This window comes from Hylobates moloch, unplaced genomic scaffold (genome assembly GCF_009828535.3).
Source record: "Hylobates moloch isolate HMO894 unplaced genomic scaffold, HMol_V3 SCAFFOLD_9, whole genome shotgun sequence".
In the NCBI taxonomy this organism is placed as follows: Eukaryota; Metazoa; Chordata; class Mammalia; order Primates; family Hylobatidae; genus Hylobates; species Hylobates moloch.
In genome coordinates, this window is record NW_026652284.1 from 124,004,882 (window position 1) to 124,016,491 (window position 11,610).

General features: G+C 48.1%; 1 protein-coding gene across 1 annotated transcript; it reads left to right on the forward strand.

Moving 5' to 3' along the window:
• Positions 1 to 10,641: 10,641 nt before the first annotated feature.
• On the forward strand, positions 10,642 to 11,514 carry LOC116813874 (IQ motif and ankyrin repeat domain-containing protein 1-like). The gene is made up of 2 exons (XM_058443652.1): positions 10,642 to 11,003; positions 11,076 to 11,514. The coding sequence occupies exons 1-2, from the start codon at positions 10,657 to 10,659 to the stop codon at positions 11,212 to 11,214; spliced, it is 486 nt and encodes a 161-aa protein (XP_058299635.1). The 5' UTR covers positions 10,642 to 10,656; the 3' UTR covers positions 11,215 to 11,514.
• Positions 11,515 to 11,610: the final 96 nt, after the last annotated feature.

An 11,610-nucleotide genomic window follows, 5' to 3' on the forward strand; every position in this document is an offset into this window, starting at 1 on the left:
TCATTCCATTAATCTAATCTTCATTCTCTTATAGTTTAATTCATTAATTTATTCATTCATCATTTATTGCCTATTCATTAAGACACTCATAAGTTCACTCGTTATATTATCCTTTTATTTTCTCTCTTCATTCATTTTCCACCTACTCCAGTTCTTCCACTTACAGACAGAACTTTGGCAAGTTCTGAAGCTTATTTGAATCTGTTTCCATATATTCAGAAATAGGACTAATAACAGCTTTTTGAAGATTCATGAGATAATAAATGAAATTCCTTGGCACAATTCCTGGCACAGTCAGTTCTCAAGAAATGGTAGCTACTATTATTTTAAATAAGTATCACAATTTCTTTTAAGTTACAAAATCATTGCCTTATTCATATGTCTGTTCACTCTTCCATCCTATTTATCCAGTTATCCATTCATCCCTTCTCTCATTTTAGCCACTCCTTGATTTTATACATCTTCGGACTTTCCTTTTTTTTTTTCTTTTTGAGATGGAGTCTCGCTCTGTTGCCCAGGCTGGAGTGCAGTGGCGCAATCTCGGCTCACTGCAAGCTCCGCCTCCCGGGTTCACGCCATTCTCCTGCCTCAGCCTCTCAAATAGCTGGGACTACAGGTGCCCGCCACCACGCCCGGCTAATTTTTTGTATTTTTAGTGGAGATGAGGTTTCACCGTGTTAGCCAGGATGGTCTCGATCTCCTGACCTCGTGATCCGCCCGCCTCAGCCTCCCAAAGTGCTGGGATTACAGGCGTGAGCCACCGCGCCCGGCCGGACTTTCCTTTTTAATTACAAATGACATACAGAATATTGCACAAATCAAAGTGTGGCTCAATTATTTACCACAAAAGAAATACTCACGTAGTAACTACCTGACTCAAGAAATAAAATATCACCAGAACACCACACCTCTCCCCAGATAATCCTGAATTTTATGGTGCTTGCTTCCTTCTTTTTTTCAAGTTACAAAACTTTACTGAAATACGTATAAAGTTCCCAGTTTAATCCTCTCAACAAACCTGATTGTAGTATTATTAATATTCCTACATTATATACAAAGACTTTATTATATACAAAGAAACTTAAGCACAGAGATGTTAAGTCATCTTTTTTTAACTTTTCTTTTAGGTTTGGGGGTACATGTGAAGGTCTGTTATGTAGGTGAAATAGTCATGGGGATTTGTCATACAGATTATTTCCTCACCAGGAACTAAGCCCAGTACCCAGTAGTTTTCTGCTCCTCTCCCTCCTCCCACCCTCCACCCTCAAGTAGACCCTAGTATCTGTTGTTTCCTTCTTTGTGTTCCTAAGTTCTCATCCTTTAGCTCCCATTTACAAGTGAGAACATGCGGTGTTTGGTTTTCTGTTCCTGCGATAGTTTGCTGAGGATAATGACCTCCAGCTCCATCCATGTTTCTGCAAAGGACATGATCTCATTCTTTTTTATGGCTGCATAGTATTCCACGGTGTGCATGTACCACATTTTCTTTATCCTGTCTGTCACTGATGGGCATTTAGGTTGAGTCCATGTCTTTGCTATTGTGAATAGTGCTGCAGTGAACATTCGCGTGCATGTGTCTTTATGGTACACTGCTTTATATTCCTCTGGGTATGTACCCAGTAATGGGATTGCTGGGTCGAATTGTAGTTCTGCTTTTAGGTCTTTGAGGAATTGCCATACTGCTTTCCACAGTGGCTGAACTAATTTACACTCCCACCAACAGTGTGTGTGTGTTCCCTTTTCTCTGCAACCTCACCAGCACCTGTTATTTTTTGACTTTTTATAGTAGCCATTCTGGCTGGTGTGAGATGGTATCCTCATTGTGGTTTTGATTTTCATTTCTCTAATGATCAGTGACATTGAGCTTTTTTTCATATGCTTGCTGGCCACATGCATGTCTTATTTTGAAAAGCATCTGTTCATTTTCTTTGTTCACTTTTTAATGGGGTTTTCTCTTGTAAGTTTGTATAAAAGCCTTATAAATGCTGGATGTTAGACTTTTGTCAGATGCATAGTTTGCAGATATGCTCTCCCATTCTGTAGGTGGTCTGTTTACTGTGCTGATAGTTTCTTTTGCTATGCAGAAGCTCTTATGTTTAATTAGATCCCACTTGTCAATTTTTGCTTTTGTTGTGATTGCGTTTGGTGTCTTTGTCATGAAATTTTTGCCCATTCTTATGTCCAGGATGGTATTGCCTACATTGTCTTCCAGGGTTTTTATAGTTTTGGGTTTTATATTTAAGTCTTTAATCCATCTTGAGTTGATTTTTATGTATGGTGTAAAGAAGGGGTCCAGCTTCAATCTTCTGCATATGGCTAGCCAGTTATTCCAGCACAGTTTATTGAATATGGAGTCTTTTCCCCATTGCTTGTTTTTGTCAGCTTTGTTGAAGATCAGGTGGTTGTAGGTATGCAACCTTGTTTCTGGGCTATTCTGTTCCATTGGTCTATGTGCTTGTGTAGTACCATATTGTTTTGGTTACCGTAGTCCTGTAGTATAGTTTGAAGCCACATAACGCAATGCCTCCAGCTTTGTTCTTTTTGCTTAGGATTGCCTTGGCTATTTGGGCTTTTTGGTTCCATATGAATTTTAAAATAGTATTTTCTAGTTCTGTGAATTATATGCTTGGTATAATAGTTTGATAGGAATAGTGTTGAATCTGTAAATTGTTTTGGACAATATGGCCATTTTAATGGTATTGATTCTTCCTACCCATGAGCATGGGATGTTTTTCTGTTTGTGTCTTTTCTGATTTCTTTGAGCAGTGTTTTATCATTCTCATTGTAGAGATCTTTCACCTCCCTGGTTAGCTGTATTCCTAGGTATTTTATTCTTTTTGTGCAATTGTGAATGGGATTGCCTTTCTGATTTGGCATTCAGCTTGGCTGTTGCTGGTGTATAGGGATGCTAGTGATTTTTGTACATTTATTTTGTATCCTGAAACTTTTCTGAAGTTGTTTAGCAGCTGAAGGAGCTTTTGGGCTGAGACTATGGGGTTTTCTAGATATAGAATCATGTTGTCTGCAAACAGAAACAGTTTGACTTCCTCTCATTCTATTTGGATGCCTTTTATTTCTTTCTCTTGCCTGATTGCTCTTGCTGGGACTTCCAATACTATGTTGAATAGGAGTGGTGGGAGAGAGCATCCTTGTCTTGTGCCAGTTTTCAAGGGGAATGCTTCCAGCTTTTGCCCATTCAGTACGATGTTGGCTGTGGGCTTGTCAGTGCTTACTTTCTTGCTTTTCTTTTTTTCTTTTTCTCTTTTTTGAGACAGAGTTTCGCTCTTGTTGCCCAGGCTCTGGAGTGCAATGGCATGATCTTGGCTCACTGCAACCTCCACCTCCCAGGTTCAAGCAATTCTCCTGCCTCAGCCTCCTGAGTAGCTGGGATTACAGGCACGTGCCTGTAATTAGCAGAAGCCCCCTGTTAACCCTCAATGGACATGTAGCATAAGTAAAAAATAAACTCATTTTGTTTTATGCCATTGAGATTTGGAGACTGCATGTTCCACAGCACATCTGTATTAGTCCATTCTCACATGGCTAAAAAGAACTACCTGAGACTGGGTAATTTATAAAGAAAAGAGGTTTAGTTGACTCATGGTTCTGCAGGCTGTATAGGAAGTATGGCTAGGGAGACCTCAGGAAACTTACAGTCATGACAGAAGGCCAAGGGGAAGCAGGCACATTTTACATGGCTAGAGAAGGAGGAAGAGAGAGCAGGGGGGAGGTGCTACACACTTCTAAACAACCAGATCTCATGAGAACTCACTATTGTGAGAAGACCGTGGGGAAATCAGCCCCCATGATCCAATCACCTCCCCCCAGGCCCCTCTAGCCCCAGCTAATTTTGTATTAGTAGAGACAGGGTTTCTTCACGTTGGACAGGCTGGTCTCGAACTCCTGACCTCAGGTCATCTGCCCACCTCGGTCTCCCAAAGACGTGAGCCACCATGCCTGGCCTCTTGCTTTTCTTTATCCTTTTCTTTACTGCCTCATTAAATCATCCCTCATTTATTCATTCATTTTGTCATCCACTTACTCATTCATCTATTCATTCCTAAACATGAGTGCCTAAATAATATAGCTTGGTTTCACTGTGTTTGAGCTTCATGTAAATGAATTTATATGGCAGCTGTTGTTTGGTATCTGGCTTCTTCTATCACAGGCTATATTTGTAAGATTCAGTCTTATTGCCTGTAGCTATAGTTCGTTCACTTTCATTGTTGTGGAGACTAATTATATAAATGTCTGCAATATATTTATCCATTTTACTGCTGATGAACGTTCAGTTTGTTTCCAGGCTTTGGTTATGATGCTGCTGTGAACATTCTTGTATGTGTCTCTTGGTACACATGTGCAGTTTTCCAAAATGGTTGCACCAGTTTATCCGCTCCCACTGACGATATGTTACAGTCCCACTGCCCCATGCTCTCACAGACACTGTGATTGCCAGTGTTTTTTAATGCAGACTCATGGTGGATGTGTCCTGGTGTCTTACTGCAGTTTTACCTTGCATTTTCCTGCCAATTAATGAAGTTGAGAACTCTTGGGCATATTAGCCACTTAGCTATCTTTTTAAAAGTGGTACCTGTTAGCATTAGCGACCACTTTTCTCTGGGTTGCCTGATTTATTTTCCTTATTGCTCTGTGGACCTTATTTATATATTCTAGATCAAACTCCTTATCAATTATATGTATTATAGGTGTCTTCTGTCTTACTTGCCTTTTCACTCTCTTAATGTTATAATTTGATGGAAGATTTTGTTTTACTGTAGTAAATTTTATCATTCTTTTCCTTTATGGTTGGTGCTTTTCATGTCAGTTTAAGAAGTCTCTCCATTCTCCCAAGGACATAAAGATATTTTCTTGTGCAGTCTTCTACATCTTTCACATTTAGAGCCATCATCCCCTAGAATAGATTTCTGTGCGTTGTTTTGGTCCACCTTGTGCAAGGTCATGTTCAAGCTTGTTTATTTCTCATATGGATGCACAATTGTCCTGAGAGCACCCACAGTCTTTGTGAAAGACTGCCCTCCTCACTCTACACCATCACCTGTGCCCTAAGTCAAGTGTCTATATACTTATAGCTCTGTTCTGGGATTGCTGTTCTGTTCCATAGGTCTATTGATCTATCCTGTGTCAATACCCATGTCTTGACTACAGCAGCTTTATAACAAGTCTTGTACCAGATAAAAGCAAGTCGTCCCACCTTATTTTTCTTCATGAGTGAGTTTTGGAAAGTTCTCAGTCATTAACTCTGTTTCTGCCCTTATTCTCACTCTCCAAAAATACAGATGGTAGATCTCACCCTAGCCTCTACATTTCTGTATCAACCAGGATAGACTAGGATGTTGGTATGTTTTAGATCTGTGTCCCCACCCAAATCTCATGTCGAATTGTAATCCTCAGTGTTGGAGGAGGGGCCTGGGGGGAGGTGATTGGATCATGGGGGCTGATTTCCCCACGGTCTTCTCACAATAGTGAGTTCTCATGAGATCTGGTTGTTTAGAAGTGTGTAGCACCTCCCCCCTGCTCTCTCTTCCTCCTTCTCTAGCCATGTAAAATGTGCCTGCTTCCCCTTGGCCTTCTGTCATGACTGTAAGTTTCCTGAGGTCTCCCTAGCCATACTTCCTATACAGCCTGCAGAACCATGAGTCAACTAAACCTCTTTTCTTTATAAATTACCCAGTCTCAGGTAGTTCTTTTTAGCCATGTGAGAATGGACTAATACAGATGTGCTGTGGAACATGCAGTCTCCAAATCTCAATGGCATAAAACAAAATGAGTTTATTTTTTACTTATGCTACATGTCCATTGAGGGTTAACAGGGGGCTTCTGCTAACTGTAGTCTTTTAGGGACCCAGGCTGACAGAGCAACCACCATCTTGAATATTGCTGGTCAGTATACCAGAGGGAAAGAGCTGAGGAGGGTCTAGCACAAACACTTCTACTTACAGCTCATTGGTCAGATCTAGTCATTTGGCTCCACCGAAACCACAAATTGGTCAGGAAGCGTAATCCTATACTATGTCTAGAAGGTGGAAGGATGGATATGTTTGACTATCAGCACTAGTAACTACTACAGTTTTTTTACCCTCTTTTCTATATTTTCCATCCTTTTGTTTTAGTTTATTCTGGATATTTTCTTGTGACATGTCTTTCAGTTTACTAATTCTCTCTTCAGCTGCATCTAGCTAGTTATTAAATCCATGCACTTTGTTCTTAATTTTGGTTATTTTAATTTTCATGTCTAAAATTTTATTTGGTTCCAGCTCTCTGCTAAAATCAATCTAGTCTCTCTCTTTGAGCACAGTAAATATAGTTATTTGAAAATCTGTAGCTAACTCTAATATCCTGATCCCTTGTGGAGCTATTTCTATCATTCATAGTTTCTGCAGATTTTTGTTTATATTGCCTTGTATTTTCCTGTGCCTTTTTCTGTATCTTTTTTTTTTTTTTTTTTTTTTTTGAGACAGAGTCTTCCTCTGTCACCCAGGCCGGAGTAGAGTGGCATGATCTCAGCTCACTGTGACCTCTGCCTCCCAGGTTCAAGCGATTCTCATGCCTCAGCCTCCCGAGTAGCTGGTGCTACCAGTGTGCAGCACCACATCAGCTCATTTTTGTATTTTCAGTAGAGACGGGGTTTTGCCATGTTGGCTAGGCTGGTCTTGAACTCCTGACCTCAAGTGATTTGCCCATCTCAGCTTCCCAAAGTGCTGAGATTATAGGCATGAGCTACCAGACCCAGCCTTTTTTATTTTTTATTTTCTTTGAGACAGGGTCTTGCTCTGTAACCCAGGCTGGAGTGCAGTGGTGTGATCACAGTTAACTGCAGCCTTGACCCCCTGGGTTCAAATGATCCTCCTGCCCCAGCTTCCCAAGTAGCTAAGACTACAGGCTTGAGCCACCATGCCCAGCTATTTTTTTTTTTTTTTTTCTCTGAGATGGAGTCTTGCTCTGTCACCCAGGCTAGAATGCAGTAGTATGATCTCAGCTCACTGCAACCTCTGCCTCCCAGGTTCAAGCAGTTCTCCTGCCTCAGCCTCCCAAGTAGCTGGGATTATAGGCACGCACCACCACACCTGGCTAATTTTTGTATTTTTAATAGAGATGGGGTTTCACCACGTTGGCCAGGCTGGTTTCAAACTCCTGACCTTGTGATCTGCCCGCCTCAGCCTTCCAAAGTGCTGAGATCACAGGCATGAGCCACCGTGCCCGGCCTAATTTTTTTTATTTGTTTAGAGACAGGATTTTGCCATGTTGCCCAGGCTGGTCTTGAACTTCTGGGCTCAAGCAATCTGCATGCCTCAGCTTCCCAAAGTGCTGAGATTACAGGCATGAGCCACCTTACCTGGCCACGTCATATGTTTTATTGGTAGGAATCATTTGAAGCCTAGAAAGGTATTTTTCACTCTTTTTTCACTGAGGATTTAGGTTTTGCCATGTATTGGGGGTACCAGCAGTCTGGAGTCACTTCACCAACTTCAGGGATTAAGATGATTTGAAGCTAAGCTGAAGTCAACCTTACTCTGAGGTTACTGTCATTAGGACCCCAAAGTGAGGATTAAATTTGCATATTCATAAATTCCTTCACTCACCTACCCACGTTTATATTTGCAAATTTATATTTACAAATATAGACAGAATCATTGATAAATGTACAGAAAAATGTGCATAAATGAATATGTCTATATAGTCATCTCTCCTATTTATTTACCCATTTATGTATCCAAACAAGCAGGTATATGCTAATGTATGAATTAACTCATCCGTTCATGATTAGCCCAGCCATTGGCCCAACTGACAGAAGACCTGAGAGATACCAGGGCGGGCAGGGCTGGGCTGGAATTTTAAGAAAGGTGGCCAAGGTGGGCTTTGCTGAGAGGGTGACATACAAGGGAAAACTTGGAGGGGAGGGAATGAGAGCTGTGAACGTCTGAGGAGCTTCCAAACAGGAGGACTGGCCAGTGTAAGATCCTGAGGGGGACAAGGAAGGAGCCCCTGTGGCTGCCGGGGAATGAGGCACAGAGGCTGGAGGATTTGGAGGCTGATCGAGGAAGACAGGACCAGGAGAGGGCAGTGGCATGCAGTGAGCTTTATTCTGGTGGCACTTGGACAGGTTTTCAGGGAGGGCTTGACGCCTAGGGGAAACTGCTCAGAAGCAGGACGGGGCACCAGAGAGCTCCAGAGGGCAGCCCAGCCTGAAGGCTTTTGTAGCCCCAGGGTTTGTCTCATCCACCGCTGGCAGATGTGGATTCAGTTTTGCAGGGTATGCAAAGCAAGCAGGGTCTAAATGTCTAGAAATGTGCATATTTGGGCTCTATTTAAAGCAAATGTCTGTGTAAAATTTTGATTTTGGCCCTGGTGGGCTTTGAACTTTTGGTCCTAGCTGCTGGGAAGCAGATAGCACAGGGCCAGTCCTCAGGCTGTGGTTAGCCTGTGGATCCATCAGGTGACCGTGGAGGTGAGTTTACCATGTGTCTCTGCCCCCTGCATCTGTAGACAAATGCTTAAGTTGGCACCGGCTCAGCCAGGATGGTGGTTACCGGAGGCCACACTGCACCACTGCTTCTCTCCCTCTCGTCTGCTCTGTCTCCCTCTCTCCCGTCCATCTGTGAGTTCTTCCCGGTTCTGCCCACATTCAGTCTCCCTGTCTGCACTTGTCTATGGCCAGTCTCCTGGAAGAGCTACAGGGAACTCATCCTTCCCCACCTCTTTCCCCTCATCCTGTCTTCAACCTTCCCACGCCACAAACCCTTTGCTCTATGGGAATGCCGGCCGCTCACCCGCGCACCCCTAACGCAGTGCCTTCTGCCTACTCCATGGCCCGTGTCTGTCCACCTCCACCTGGCCCCGTCGCCAGGCCTGCCACACCTTCTCGGTCTGTTCTTGGTGGTGCCCACCTTCAGCCACCTGCTCTCCTTCTCCCAGGCCTCTGCTCTCCAGCCAGCAGCTCCTCGGGCCCCGACTGTTTCCCAGGCCTAATTCCGAGTATGAGAGTCTCCCTGCCCCACCCGGCCCTTCTCAGCTACCGCCTTGCCTCCTTCCACTGTCATCCAGCTATTAGGGAGCTGGCCACACTAGACAACAGGCCCTGGTCACCCCTGCTTCCCAGAGCGGGAAAGGGCAAGTGGCATTCACACACGGAGCCACCCATGAACAGCCTCCTGGTCCAGTGTGAGGCCGGGCCTCGCCCGCCACCAGGCGCATGTGGACCTGCTCTGAGCTCCTGCTCTTCCTTCCTCCTCACTGCGACCCCTCCAAGCATCACCCCTGCTCCACAGACAAGGAGGGCCCGGCACAGGAAGTCAGGGACTCACCCAGGGCAGCTGGGCTTTGAGCTCGGCTCTCTGCACCCACTCCTTGCTCCTGGAGTGCTGGGGACTCAGGAGGGTGAGAGGCAGTGGCGGCCCCAGGGCTTGTGTCCTTCAGGCAGAGGTCTGCGGGAGACCACGGAGGAGGGAGCTCCAGTGTGCACATCCTGCGGGCCAGCCTCCTACTCAGGAAGCAGCGGTGGCAGCCGAGGCCTCAGGCGTGTACTTGAGTCGACAGAGGCAGGAAGCCTGGGCCAGGTCCTGGGGGAGTGAAGGGGAAGGAAGCCTTTGGAGGCCCAGCCACAGGAGCAGGTTCCTGCTTGGACTTGGTCAGGGAGCCCAGGAGAATTCCCAGTGGCCTGGGATTTGGGGACAGCAGCCCCACAGGGGCTCATGCTTTGGGGCCCACCACGCACCAGCTGTGAGCGCTGAGGCCTTTCGGCACAATGGCACCCTTTCTCCCAAATGGGAGCGCCACAGTTCCTCTCCAGGCTGAGAAGACTCGGAACACGCACCGAGTGCCCGACAAATGTCGTCTGTCACTAGGTGGCCTCGCTGGACACAGTGGTAAGCGTGCTGCGCTCGTGGGACCTGAGCCTCACGGAGGCCGTGCTCCAGAACATGGAGGCAGAGCAGCAGCGCCGGGCCCAGGAGGCCCAGAGGCACGAGGAGGCCGAGGCTGAGCGGTGTGGCAGGCAGGAGGGGTGTGGGAGGTGCTGGCGAGGGGCACTGGCAGGGAGCACAGGCAGGGGGTGCTGGTGGGGGCGCTGGCGAGAGCCTCTGCCCCAGCTCATTCCCGCTCCCTAGTATGACCCTCAAGGTCCAACAGCTGGCCAGGAAGCAGCAGCAGTGTCACAAGGAGGTGAGTGTGACCCTCAGGGAGGAGCCAGGAAAGGAGGAGGGAGAGCCCGGTGGGGAGGAGGGGGAGCCGAGGGAGGGCCAGGAAGCTGGCGGAAGAGCCAGAAGGGGAGGTGCCCTCAGGCCCCCGGGCCAGGAGTGACCTGGTCGGAGGGTACTGGCCAGCCTTGCCAAGGCCCGCCCGTACACCCACCCAGCTGCAACAGGCCTACTGTGAGCTGAGCCAGAGGATCTCAGAGCACAACCAGTGTGAGTGGAGGTGCACGGACAAGACCAAGCTCACGCTGCAGGTGGGGGCCCGTGGTGGACTTGCTGTGCCCCTGTGTCCTCAACACCCCTCCTTGTTCCAAACCAGCCCAGGGCTCCCCGCTCCCTGGCCTGGGGTTTTTCCCTCTCAAACACGGGGAGTCACCAGCCGACAGTGGCCTGCTTGGGGTGGGGTGGGGAGGAGGCTCGGGCAGGTGCCCTCTCCAGCCAGAGCATGGGGCAGGGCAAGCGACAGTCAGTGTGGCCTCCTCCTCCAGGCCATCAAGGACGCAGAGGCCCAGGTGGGCAGGCTGCGGCAGGAGGCCCAGAAGGCCGAGGAGGCACTGGCTATGGCCAGGCTGGAGCTGTGGGAGCGGACGCAGGAGGGTGGGCCTGGCGTGGGGCGCCGGCTGGGGGCTGGGAGATGCGGCCCGGGGCGGGGTCCGGCGTTGGGCTTGCCTGTCAGCTGCACTCTGCTACCCCGACAGGGGAAGAAGAGGCGCCCGGGCTGAAGTGCCAGGTCACCGAGCTGCACGACGTGCTGATGAAAGACGTAGGCAGCCACATCCGTGCCGATGGCCGGTCAGTGCTCCCGGCCAGACGTGGGCGATTTGGGGTTTAGACAGACAGCAGTGACCTGATGGATGTCCCCAGGTGGCCTCTTGTCATTGACCCTTCGGGCCGGGTGGCCACCTTCCTGCGCTACCAGGACACCAACTATGTGGACATGGCAAACCCGGAGCACCTGAGGCCGGAGAGGATGCGGCTGGCTCTGCTGGGGGCTCTGCGGTGAGGCAGGCAGGGTGTCAGGTACACCCCACCCCACCTCCCCAGCCCCACCCTGGCCTCACCAGCCTCATGGGGCAGGTATGGGAAGCCACTGGTGTTCGACCTGAGAGCGGTAGACCTGTTTCCAGTCGTGCGGCGGCAGCTGGAGGTGGTGCAGCCTGGCCTGGCGTAGGCGCTGCTGAGCTGCGCAGGAGAGGTACCTGTTGCTGCTGCCGCCCACGGGTGGGCCTGAGTATAGCCCCACGCAGTTCCAGGAGCAGTGGCTGGAGCACTTCCACCTCTTTCGTCACCAAGGTCCAGTGGCCGCCAGCTAAGCAGCCGCAGGTGCTGCTCCCAGTGCGCGTGCAGCTGCCAGGCACAGGCCTCTAGTGCTGGCCCCAATCCCAATAAAACCTGTGCC